The sequence below is a fragment of the Esox lucius genome, chromosome 3 (assembly GCF_011004845.1).
Source record: "Esox lucius isolate fEsoLuc1 chromosome 3, fEsoLuc1.pri, whole genome shotgun sequence".
NCBI lineage: Eukaryota > Metazoa > Chordata > Actinopteri > Esociformes > Esocidae > Esox > Esox lucius.
In genome coordinates this window covers 16,579,927-16,593,706 of record NC_047571.1, presented here as the reverse complement: position 1 = coordinate 16,593,706, position 13,780 = coordinate 16,579,927, and the positions used below count along the sequence as shown (strand labels likewise).

General features: G+C 41.5%; 1 protein-coding gene across 1 annotated transcript in view; it reads right to left on the bottom strand.

Annotated features, from left to right (window-relative positions):
• The window catches only part of spidr (scaffold protein involved in DNA repair), a 29,889-nt gene extending 19,056 nt beyond the window's left edge, over positions 1 to 10,833 (bottom strand). Inside the window, exons 1-5 of the mRNA XM_020045116.3 lie at positions 10,670 to 10,833; positions 10,156 to 10,311; positions 9,773 to 9,833; positions 6,728 to 6,949; positions 5,931 to 6,064 (exon numbers count right to left, since the gene is read on the bottom strand). Of these exons, the coding sequence (XP_019900675.2) occupies positions 5,931 to 6,064; positions 6,728 to 6,949; positions 9,773 to 9,833; positions 10,156 to 10,311; positions 10,670 to 10,687 (591 nt within the window). The 5' untranslated portion in view covers positions 10,688 to 10,833. The remainder of the gene's footprint in view (positions 1 to 5,930; positions 6,065 to 6,727; positions 6,950 to 9,772; positions 9,834 to 10,155; positions 10,312 to 10,669) is intronic.
• Between the last annotated feature and the right edge of the window lie 2,947 nt (positions 10,834 to 13,780).

Here is a 13,780-nt window from a genome sequence, read left to right as displayed (position 1 = left end):
GAATGCAGTTGAACAATCTTCCAGTAAGATTCTGCTAAGCTATTATATTGGTTTCTGTTAGGCTCACTTCATTATTCACTGAAGATTATAACCGCAACACTTTTGTTTTTGCCCCCATATATCATGAGATGAACTCAAAGATTCTTTATGTACACAAGGCCTATTTCTCTCAAATATTGTTCACAAATCTGTCTAAATCTGGGTAAGTAAGCACTTCTCCTTTGCCGAGATAATCCATCCACCTCACAGGTGAGGCATATCAAGATGCTGATTAGACAGCATGATTATTGCACAGGTGTGCCTTAGGCTGGCCACAATAAAAGGCCACTCTAAAATGTGCAGTACCATCACAGCACAATGCCACAGATGTCACAGGTCTTGAGGGAGCATGCAATTGGCATGCTGACAGCAGGAATGTCCACCAGAGCAGTTCCCCGTGAATTGAATGTTCATTTCTCTACCATAAGTTGTCTCCAAAGGTGTTACAGAGAATTTGGCAGTACATCCAACCGGCCTCCCAACCACAGACCACATGTAACCACACCAGCCCAGGACCTCCACATCCAGCATCTTCACCTCCAAGATCGTCTGAGACCAGCCAGCCGGACAGCTGCTGCAACAATCAGTTTGCATAACCAAAGAATTTCTGCACAAACTGTCAGAAACCGTCTCAGAGAAGCTTATCTGCATGCTCATCATCCTCGTCGGGGTCTCAACCTGACTGCAGTTCGTCGTCGTAACCGTCTTGAGTGGACAAATGCTCACATTCGATGGCATCTGGCACTTTAGAAGGTGTTCTCTTCACGGATGAATCCTGGTTTTCACTGTACAGGGCAGATGGCAGACAGCGTGTATGGCGTCGTGTGGGTGAGCGGTTTGCTGATGTCAGCGTTGTGGATCGAGTGGCCCATGGTGGCGGTAGGGTTATGGTATGGGCAGGCGTGTGTTATGGACAACAAACACAGGTGCATTTTATAGATGGCATTTTGAACGCACAGAGATACCATGACAAGATTCTGAGGTCCATTGTTGTGCCATTCATCCACAACCATCAAAAACATCCCAGTTCTTGCATGGCCAGCATACTCACCGGACATGTCACCCATTGAGCATGTTTGGGATGCTCTGGATTGGCGTATACGACAGCGTGTTCCACGTCCTGCCAATATCCATCAACTTTGCACAGCCATTGAAAAGGATTGGATCAACATTCCACAGGCCTCAGTCAACAACCTGATCAACTCTATGAGAAGATGTGTTGCACTGCATGAGGCAAATGGTGGTCACACCAGATACTGACTGGTTTTCGGACCCCCCCCGGACCCCCCCTCGTGCAATAATCATGCTGTCTAACCAGCATCTTGATATGCCACACCTGTGAGGTTGATGGATTATCTCGGATAAGTGCTCACTAACCCAGATTTAGACACATTTGTGAACAATATTTGAGAGAAATAGGCCTTTTTGTGTACATAGAGAGTCCTAGATCTTTGAGTTCAGCTAATGATAAATGGGGGCAAAAACAAAAGTGTTGCGTTTATAATGTTGTTCAGTGTATGATTGTATTCAGTGGTCTATGAATACAGTACTCTTTGCAAAGAGAATAAACAACATGCGCAGAACACATACTGCAAATGCGCAGGAGATTCGGAAAGAAACTCCATATCTTCATAAAGATTGAAAGTTCTGGATAAGAGCCATGGCCTAAAAAATTAAGAAAAAAGATAAGAGCACTACGCTGGAAAACATATCTAAAGTGATTCACTTAGATCTGTCAGAAGGTAAAAACAAAACAAACCATGTCAGTATCCTGTTAGATCCAGTCTGATTTACTATTGGCAGTAACCATCCCATCCTCACTCTTACCCTACTGACCAAACCTAGGCAAGTACAGGTGAAAGTAATAGGCACTATGAGTACAATGAATAGGGAAACACTAGCTTTTAGTTAGCAAAATAATACTGAGCAGTAAAATAGGTTTAGCCTCAATACCAAAACTGAACCAGTGCAACTACAGGAGACAAGGGAACAACATTCCCAAGATTTTCATTGTCAATAATTTGTTTTTACTTATATACTGTTGATGAGAATTATTGGCAAGCTGCAGATTTGGAGCACAAAACCTGCTGAAGTGTGTTGCTAAAAAACAGCTTTGTATTGAGAATATTGCGATTGAACAGAGGTAATGCTCATTACCATAACAGTACGACACCTGCGACCCACTCAAAACATCCGGCAATTTGGGTGTTGCCTCATTAGTTTAGGAGCATTGATTCAGACAAAGGCAAAATCGACTGCACACCCAAAACCAATTTCATGAAGGTCATGATGGACTAAAGAGAAAAAAGGTATTTGCAGATTCTAGTCAGATGGAGATTTATTTTAATTGTCGCCGAGCATTCAATCAATCAACATTAAGAGCATCTAAAGCATGGTCATTGTTAAGCTTTAAGTGAAATAGTAGTAGTCATTCAAATTAATACAAAAGTATGCAAATATGTTAAGCATCCTCAACAGATCCCCAAATGAACAAAGTAGAGTTGGGGCTACAGCTCTCACTGACTAAAAGGACAAACCTGAGATTACAGGCAGTATCTGGACACTAACTTAAAGAGTAAATCTTCCATTGACGTCAATGCACAGTTTAAATAAAAACGTTCAAGCTGTAATGCCTCTCAACTTGTGTGGATTCAGCCTTTTGAGATAATCTCTTGGTTTCAGTGAGGCTCCAGACCACAAGCCTTCAGTTCAGGGAGGTTAGATAGGTGAACTTTGATGCCCAGAGAGCTGATAGCAGCTGTGAAAGTAAGGGATAAGTGGCTGTAGCTTCTGTGGGGGTGATGACTATCGGCGTCTGAGTTTCCTGAGGAACCGAGCCTCGGCTGAATTACTTCTAAACAATCTAACAGAAAGCTCCTCCAGAGGCACATTTTAACTTGTCAAGACAACACACACAACCACTGAAACTTAATCAAAATGTGCATGCAGCAATTTAAGTCAGTCACAGTATTACCTCTGTAACATGGTCTCGGCTATGTAGCATGGTTTACTGGGGATCCTTTTGGCCCTATGCATTTCTGCATCTTCTTGGAACATACAGTAGGTTCAAGTGCTTTCATGAAATCCACAGAATTCTCATCTACATGACAGAACTCTAGTTTTCTTCAAGAAAGTGGTTAAGTGTTATTTCCATCATTACCATAAACTTTATCAATCAAAATGTCCTAGTGGGTGGGGACAAGTAGAGAACAACAGTTAATCCCAAAGTGACAAGGAAGAAAATTCTACAAACTTGGAAAACATTGAAGTGAATAAAACTAGTACATTCTCATGGGGCCGGGCCAACCTTTAACAAACACTGCTGAATCACTTCTGACAAGTGACAATGCAAGCCTCCGCAGGAAAGCAAAGCAAATCGTTTCCCTGTTTACTCACAGAGGAGGTGAAATAAATGTATCATGGACGGATTCTAGTGGCCTTATTAAACAAGACCTGCTAAGGCCCTCCTAGAACGCTGATAAGCAGCAGTGGTTCTTGGTTTGTGGTATTTGTATACTTTTGCACTCATTTGGTATACTGTATGCAAGAGTGGGGTGGGTGTGTGTGTGCGCGCGCGCACGTGCGCATGGTGTGAGTGACTGTAAGAGAGAGGGAGGGAGTGAGATGTGGGAGGAAGGGAGGGAGCGCACGTAGACATTCAAGTGTAAAGTTAACTAAACAATAAAGACACTTTCAGTGTTTCAAAAACATTCTAGGACAGGTTTCAAAAGATCCTCGCTCGTTGTGTCCAAAAAGGCAGTATTTGTTTTACTACTGACCTTGATCAGGATCAGGCAAACTCAAACATTAAAAGCTTCATGTTACTGTGACTTGTGTATACTGTATTAACCCATTCTGATATAGACAGCCCTCCTGGAAGTGAGCTTGATTAAGATGCTTTTTCATGCTTTTAATCAGTGTATTTATTCTTCTAAAACAAACATTAACAATACTGGACTTACAATATTAAATGTGTCTTCTAATAGGCTCTTTGAGTCTCATGATGTTAGTGACATAAAGCTAAGTTAGGCGGCACTAAGGAATCCAGTTAAATATAGACTTTAGACAAAAACAAACACATTTAGGTTAAACGTGTGTAAATTGCCAGAAATAGAGTTTAGTTTATTAATACATGGACACTGGTTAAGTGGCTGCATGTTAATGTTTTGAGACGTGCCTTACCCCTCTCCACAGACAGTACTCCATTCAGCAACATGAACTGGGACAATTTAGAAAATGGCTCCGTATTCCAGCAAATGACAAAAGGACTGTGAGGTTAAAGTACAGACCGCCAGCTGTAATTTGAGAGTATTTCACTACTCGTCAGGTGAACCATTCAGAAAACACAGCACATTTTGTACACAGTCCCAAGGTTTTAGAGGCCTAAAAGTATTTGTACAATTGGCTTCGCAGCTGTTTCTCATTATGCAGGGGTGTTTGTGTCATTTTTCGTTGAACATAGCTGTCAATGCGTAGTCTAGATTCCATTTTGATTCATCTGGAAACGGTTGCTGGCGTCTGACAACATTAGCACCAAAGAGGTATCGGTAATATGTCAAGCTGGAAATCATGAGCCAGAGACATTTGAATATATTGACTGACACATTCATGTAACTGCTGATGACAGCAGCGGGATGAAACGTTGAAAATGTGCAGACATCTGCTCAAACACAATGAAATTCCTCAAAGATTATTTGACCATGCTTCATCGTGCAACAAGATAAGGACCCAAACATAATGCCGTAGCGTTCAGGACTGAGAAGAGCAAGGTTCATGCCTGGCAAAATGAATCACCCCATAAGCATTCAACTGAACATAAAGGCAAAACGGCCCTGAAACAACCAGGAACTGACAAATGCTACAGTATGGGCCTGGCAGAGCCTCTCCAGATAAGATACCCAAGGCCTGGTAATGGCTGGGAGTCACGCACCTCAGGCAGTCATTGCACGCAAAGGATATGCAACCTAAACATGAACTACTTTGTTTGTACGTAATGCGTCCAAATTGGTACCCCGAAAATTGCACTTTGTGCAAAACGTGCTGTCATTTTAGGTGTGTCAGAGTCCAAACCTTTTGAGTTCAAAGCACTACATTTAAAAGCACTACGAAGAAACAAAGTCCTGTGAGAATACAATTGACATAAGGTGGTTCCCTGGAATTTAACCAACACTCCCGGCATTGTAAGCACCCTGTTCTAGCAAACGAGCTGGAGAAACATGCCCTGCATATCGCTGTAATGGCATATGCCTGTCAGCCCAATTCTGTCTTTTAATACTCCATCTAGTGGTAGAATATAACAAATATATAAAAATAAAGAACCAGGCCTTAACCTTGTGGATGTGGGGATTAGTGCTATAAATAATACGGTTGCCTTAAATGTATAAACGTAATGTTGCCTTAAATCACTGTGTTGTTTACATGGGCTAGATTTGATCAGGTGTAGCCTAATGGACAAAGCATGTGGCCCTGCTGACATGCCGACAGGTGTAACAGGAAACCACCATGCCGCTATGATGGCGGTATTATTGCGCACATGTTCACCACTACGCTCCAACTGAATGATCTCCACAAATGATTCAACTGGGGGAATTATAGTAAACAGCTCTGCCACACTGGTATATAATCTAAGGGAGCATTGGAGACAATGGAAGGCGCATAGCGCCCCCCTGGTGTCTTGGAACATCACAGACCATTAGAAGTGCATTCTCCACAATCATCCTTTACAGTGTGTGTACACTACAGTTAGCAAACGGTATTGTTGTAATATTGTGCCCTTTTTTTTTATGTAAAACTTCAGAATATGAGGACAGAGGCATGCTGGATCATTTTGGTTGAGAGTTTCTAAGATGTTTCTTCATATTTAGGCTTTTTTTATGTAGTATTTTACTCACAGTTGTAAGTTTAGGTGATGATTCTTGTGGTTCCTCAGAGTAGGACACAGAATCACAGTCAGAGATGTTCTCCTCCTCTCCCTCACAGCCAGGCTCGGCCACATCGCTTTCTGGATCTATCGTCAGAAGCTCATCTAAAAACATGTTTACACATCATGCACAGCTGAAGACATAACACACATAGCTCCGGAAAAAGTTAAGAGACCACTGCACCTTTTTTTTCCTTTCCAAAAAATTTGAAAAGGAAGGTTTTGAGTGAGGAACAGAAGGGTTAAAATTAAGAGACCAATGCAAATTTAAGATTCTCTTCCTCACTCAATACGTTCCTTTTCAGCTTTTTTGGAAAGGAAAGAAAAAGGTGCAGTGGTCTCTTTATTTTTTCCGGCGCTGTATATACACATCATATTAGGGCTGGGAAATGCCAAGGACAACACAATATAATATTATCACAATAATAAAGTGTAGATTTGACATGCATTGTGAATCCATATTTGCATTCCCTCATTTAGCAGACACTTTTCCAGAGCAACTTGCAGTTATAAGGACATGCACGTTCACACTGAAACAATGGATTGTTGGCACAATTACAAGCAATAACAGCTTAAGATATCAGACATAATCAGCTAAAACCCTATAGTGACTACTATAACCCTAGAGTATTTTTCCCATTCTTAAATACAAACCTTTACGGCACTATAAAGTGTCCCTCAAAGCCAAATACATACAGTTAAAACAAACCACCTTGCTATTGACGTAAGCTAAATGCAAACGGAACACCATAAACCGTGGAGACGTACCTGGAGCATCCCACTCAGCGTTGAGCACGCGCCGGGCTCCGCTGCAGGCCTGGATGGGGGCCGCTGGTCTCCGGGGCCGGCCGGGCTCCTGAGCCACAGCCCTGCTTGAGAGGGGGGGAGGAAGATGTGTGGCATGGGCCTCACTGTCAGACAGCTCACTGTCACTGGAGCTCCACGCAATGTGTACTGGGTCCTCATCCCACTGTGGACCGCTGCTCATCACTGGACACACGCAGAGGTGGACAAAGACACAATCATTCTGACGGGACGCTAAGCAATAATGGATTGTCAATAATGGATGAAAATGCCTTTCAAGAGTTTGCGTGAATTACACTTAGCGATAAACCTGAGACAAGTTATACAGTGGCCAGTTTATTAGGTACTGCACCTTGTTCATAGAAATGGTTTGATTTTACAGAGAGTGAGTCAGGCAGAGGGTGCCAGTTACACCATGTCAGAAACGACCTCTCCCTAGGGCTTACAAAGAATACAGGAACAAATACAACAACAAAAAAACAGATGGGGTATTGCAGCAGATGATCGTCAAAACAGGACAACTGAGGAGTGGAAATGCCTTGCTTGGTCAGATGAATCCCAGTTCAGTTTAGTTAAATGGGCTGTGCAGTCTCCAGACCTCACCCCAACAGAGCATTAACAAGCTGTTTGCTGTACGCATGTACCACCATCCAATCTGCTGCCACTCAATGATGCCATCTAGTCATAGTGGACCAGGATCCCCGAGGAACACTTAGAAGACATCTTACAATCCATTCAGGCTGTTCCTGAGGCAAAGGGTTCCAACCCGGGACAACATCACACTTTGAGAGCAGCCCGTCAGATTTGAAAGAAACCTACCATACATACGGTTTTGTAAAAGCACTTTGTGACAACTGCTGAGGTAAAAAGGGCTTTATAAATAAATCTGATTGATTGATATTAACCCATTGCAGAAGTACTCAGGATCACTCTTGCATCTGAATAAAACATTCAAGAGATAAAAGGTGCTTAACATTGATCATTTATATCCCGCTGTGCCATTAGACAGCCATGTGTTAATCGCTAGAAGACATTTCTAAAACTAACAAGTTAACAAACAGGTAAGTTTTAAACCTTAAAGTCAGAGTTGGAAAACAAAATTAGGGGGGCGCCGGTGGAAATTTCTTATATTTGCAGCCTCCTTTTAAATGTAATGACATCAAAGATGTTTGGGAATATCTGTTTTATTCCCTTTTCTGTAACCTTTTACTGTCACCTTTCACAGAACCTACTAAAATCAGTAAATGAGTCAAAACCACAAACATCTTTGTGGTGGTAATTAGTTAAAAGTTTAAATGTCAATTTGATTTACATTTCAGGGAGTGACGCTAAATTGCAAGATGTTGGAAGAGATAGAGCCATTGTTCAATTTTATTTTTAGTATTGAAATGGGATCCACCCTGTATTCAAGACCACGATGTTTCTCAACCAATGGTCACAAATCACAAAAACTTCAGATGAGGTTAAGTAGGGTACAAGCTATAACATACTGAAAGAGGAATACATTTGAATTAGTCTGAGGTTCATTTCTGCTCATGGATTCTCTTTTCAATCTTAAACAGACTACTGGTGTCAGTTGTTAGGGCTTCAGGTGACATTTTAATGTTAATGTCTCAAAGCGATCACTGAAATTCACTAAAAAATGTTTACATAACTGACCAGAAAAATCAACATTGTGTAAAGGTAATGTCAGCCTCCAGACTTGAATTCCATTGAAAACCTATGGTTTAGATTGAAGAGGGCAATCCAAAAGTGTCAATAATAGGATTAAGGATCGGGCACTGTTCTGCATGGAGGAATGGGCCAATAGCTCATCCAAAAAGTGTTATTACCTCATTAAAAGGTTAAGTGTGGTTAACAAGGTAATGGAACTTTATAACGATGGAAACAAATATAAAACGATATCCAAAGCCTTGGAAATGCCAGTCAGTACTGTTCAATCACTTATTAAGAAGTTGAAAATTCAGTTCTCTTGATACCAAGCCAAGGTCAGGTAGACCAAGAAAGATTTCAGCCAAAACTGCCAGAAGAGTTGTTTGGGATACAAAGAAAAACCCACAGGTAAACTCAGGAGAAATACAGGCTGCTTTGGAAAAAGACGATGGGTTTGTTTCAAGGAGCACAATATGACAATACCTGAAAAAAAATTAGCTGCATGGTTGAGTTGCCAGAAAAAAGCCTTTACTTCGCCAATGACACAAAAAAGCCCAGTTACAATATGCCCGACAACACCTTGAAACGCCTCACAGCTTCTGGCACACTGTAATTTGTGACGAGACCAAAATAGAGCCTTGTGGTTACAACCATAAGCGCAATGTTTGGAGAGGGGTCAAAAAGGCCTATAGTGAACAGAATACCATCCCCACTGTGAAGAATGGTGTTGGCTCACTGATGTGGCTGATAATACCAACTAACTATATTTGCAAGTGATCAGATAATACTTGTCTTTTGGTATGGGTGGGGTATGCCAAACAGGCAAACAGCGTTTTGGCATTCAGGTTGAAAAAGTCCTATTTTCAGTAATTCTACAAAGGGGCAAATAGGTAACATGTAACCTTTCATTTAAATTAAAAGGAGTGCTGTCAGGGGTTCAGGCTGGGGCAACAAACTCAAAGCAGGGTTCGAATCCTGTTTCAGATTACCCCGGGGGTCCTGCAGAAGGCAGCCCAGTTGGCAAGCACGTTCTGGTTCTGGGTTGTTCCTCAGCAATATGGTTTCCTCTCCCCGCCACTATAGCAACACCTTGTGGCTGCCTGGGTACCTGAAAGCTCATTTCTAGCAGCACATAAGGATTCTGGTGTAGACTTCCCGATTGAACAAACAGCGCGGTAACAACAGGAACAGCAACGGATGCGTTTCGGAATACATCTCAACATTGGCTCTCCTGAGTCTGCGGTAAGTTGTGGCATTGAGGCAGGGCCTTAGACACCATGAAAGTGGGTGTCAAGCGGATTTATCCATGAGTATCAACAACATGAAGCACTGCAAACCATAAATCCGTTACAGTACCTTGTGCTGGTGACTGGGCATGTTGTCGTACAGCTTGCCATTTCTTTCCAGAACGTAGGTTCTACAAACAAATACATAATGGTGATTATGGACCGGGCTATTGGACTTACAATGAAAAGAGAGTGACTGTGTTAAGAAACAAAAATTATTACAAAGGGCTATAAAAAAAAAAGTGTTCTATTTATTATGGTTCAAGTCAGTAATTTTCTCCTACCTTAGGGCTGTGCACAAAGTTTAAAATAAATGGGGACATTTAATAACAATCCCTAAACATCCCTAAAGTACTTTTTCGTTACAATATTAAAATCGTAAGTGCACACATGCTTAGTGTACATCCCAGCTTGGGTTTTCCTGAGCTAACTAACCAGACGTGTGTTCCCCACCTTCATAACAGGAGTGTCCAAAAAGCTGTCTCCACATCTCTCCCAGGACTTGGTAGCAGAATTGGCAACCGTGACTGAAGGCTCTCTTCTGACACCAACTTTGACATCATCATCAGGAAAGAATATACACTTGATGTCCTTGGAATATCTTTTGCGCTAAAAAAAAAAAAGTGAAAAAAGTGAAACAGTGGAACGTTTCTAACGAAAACAGCCACATTGTACCCAAACTAGTCTTCAAAAAGCGCTTGTCCATCGTACTGAAAGGTAGTTTGTTTCTTTCGTGTTTTGACAACCAACATTCTACGCCTGCAGTTAAAAAAGATCTGCATTCCAGACAGATTCTTAATTATGTTAGTTACAAAAGTAGAGAAACACTAACAGTCAATATCTCGAGTCAAGAGAAGAAAAGAAATCCTCTATCAGAGTCAATAGAACGTTGTGACCGTCGCGCGGTGGAACTATACATAAGCTAGCTAGCGAGTTAGAAAGCGGAATGGATTTATGAGAAACTTACCTTTCTATGAAAGGTCATGTTGGCAGATACCTACATGCCGTTTTGTATGACTGGTTATCACATGAAATGTCTATAAGGGTGCTTCAGTATTATGTGATAGGACAGTATCCACATGAATTATTGGCGCGCCTCTCCGCCGTAAAGCTGCCAGGAAGTAGTCAAATATTCTAGGGCTTCTGGTAAATGTAGGAAAACATTTGATGCATCGAGTGCTTCTGTCATTTGCTTGTAGCAGCTCTCACTGTACATCCATTATGTTTATTAAATATGCTTGTTTATTAAATATGTTCGCTGAAAGAAAAGTTCAATAAATGTAAATTTGTAAAAAATAAAATCACTTATTCCACTTCAGGATGGACAAAAAGATAAAAACTACCAATACCCAATACATTTTGGTACAGACTGACCAGGGGAAAGGTGCTTGATACTACCAATGCTTTTGACTCAGATCTTCTTTGCGTGTGGCACTCATCTCTGTACTGCTGCTGATGTGAGCACCCGTAACTGTGGCCCTTCTCTCAACACTCTAGCTTTGCTACTTTTCCCTCTGTTACAGGCAATGCACACCACTCTCCTAAAAAAGTAATTATTATTATTATTATAAATATATATCAGTTTATAAATACAGTGATTAACCTATTTATTTTGTGAAAAGAAATTCTCCTACCCTACCATAAAAAGTTAAATAACCCACTGCACTGTGCACTGAACATGAATAACACTAAAATACAATATAAAAATACTAATAGTACTTAAATACAGAAGTACTGGACATTTATACCAAAATAGAATGCTGTTTGAAAAGGTACAGACTTATCTAAAGTTGTAAAATAAAAATGTCTGATAGGTTATCAATTGTCACTATTAACAAATCACTGTAGTGGTGGTCTATGACTGGAAAGCGTACCAGATAGCTTAAACATTCTTAACTGAAATCACAGCCTTACAACCTTTTCAGAATGTTTAAAGCAGACCCCATAGAACATCTGGCATGACATTGGCTTGGCTCTCGTCTTGCTCACTACTGCTGTCTTCTTTGTCAAAGTTGTTCCTCCCAAATCAGCTGCAATTGTGCAGTTTTTTATAGACAGCTGGCCCTAGTTTTCCTAATAGTGCTGCCTCTGGGTCTTTTGCTCTGCCTGGTTACTGACTGCTTATGTTACATATTCGGGAAACTACAGTCTAGGGAACATGATCTTTGTGATCACAACTGAAATTCATTATTTTTAAGTTGTCTGGTCTCCAAATGATTGTCAGGACCTCAAAGTTGGTGCTAATAACAATACATACACTCACCTAAAGAATTATTAGGAACACCATACTAATACTGTGTTTGACCCCCTTTCGCCTTCAGAACTGCCTTAATTCTACGTGGCATTGATTCAACAAGGTGCTGAAAGCATTCTTTAGAAATGTTGGCCCATATTGATAGGATAGCATCTTGCAGTTGATGGAGATTAGTGGGATGCACATCCAGGGCACGAAGCTCCCGTTCCACCACATCCCAAACATGCTCTATTGGGTTGAGATCTGGTGACTGTGGGGGCCATTTCAGTACAGTGAACTCATTGTCATGTTCAAGAAACCAATTTGAAATTATTCAAGCTTTGTGACATGGTGCATTATCCTGCTGGAAGTAGCCATCAGAGGATGGGTACATGGTGGTCATAAAGGGATGGACATGGTCAGAAACAATGCTCAGGTAGGCCGTGGCATTTCAACAATGCCCAATTGGCACTAAGGGGCCTAAAGTGTGCCAAGAAAACATCCCCCACACCATTACACCACCAGCCTGCACAGTGGTAACAAGGCATGATGGATCCATGTTCTCATTCTGTTTACGCCAAATTCTGACTCTACCATCTGAATGTCTCAACAGAAATCGAGACTCGAGAATCGAGGCAACATTCTTCCAGTCTTCAACTGTCCAATTTTGGTGAGCTCATGCAAATTGTAGCCTCTTTTTCCTATTTGTAGTGGAGATGAGTGGTACCCGGTGGGGTCTTCTGTTGTTGTAGCCCATCCGCCTCAAGGTTGTGCGTGTTGTGGCTTCACAAATGCTTTGCTGCATACCTCGGTTGTAACGAGTGGTTATTTCAGTCAAAGTTGCTCTTCTATCAGCTTGAATCAGTCGGCCCATTCTCCTCTGACCTCTAGCATCAACAAGGCATTTTCGCCCACAGGACTGCTGGATGTTTTTCCCTTCACACCATTCTTTGTAAACCCTAGAAATGGTTGTGCGTGAAAATCCCAGTAACTGAGCAGATTGTGAAATACTCAGACCGGCCCGTCTGGCATCAACAACCATGCCACGCTTTCTTTCCCATTCTGACATTCAGTTTGGAGTTCAAGAGATTGTCTTGACCAGGACCATACCCCTAAATACATTGAAGCAACTGCCATGTGATTGGTTGATTAGATAATTGCATTAATGAGAAATTGAACAGGTGTTCCTAATAATCCCTTAGGTGAGTGTAGATCAGACTAGGGAGTCTTCAGAACACAAGTCTTTGTGGTTTCACACAAGCCTTGGTATCCATCAAAAGGTATGGCTCATTTTACAAAGGGAAGCCCAGTTACTGGGATTCAAAGTTCTGGGTATATTTTGGTGGAAACATGGCTTAAGTTAAATTACCCAAGGCGCCCAAACAAACAGGTCGTCACTAGTGGTGCACAACATGAGAAGACAGCCACAGCATTAAAGGCCAATCTTACTCTAATTTCAAATTATATGTATTTGTATACCTACATCAGGGGTGTCAAACCGGTTCCACGGAGGGCCGAGTGTCTGCAGGTCTTTGGGTTTTCCTTTAAATTGGTTCCCAGGTCAGACCTGAACAACCAGGTGGGGGTAGAAACTAACCAATTAGTGAACTCATTAATCAATCAGGTACAAGGTGAGAGCGAAAACCTGCAGACACTCGGCCCTCCGTGGAACCGGTTTGACACCTGTGACCTACATAATCAAAAAACCAAGAGCTAATTATCCACGGTATGACCACCTTAATCAAGCTCGACAACTACAAAATCACCAACAAACTACATTGATACATAACACAGCCTTTAAATGACAATTACTGTACAAATGCCCTTTTCCAGTTGTTGAATTAC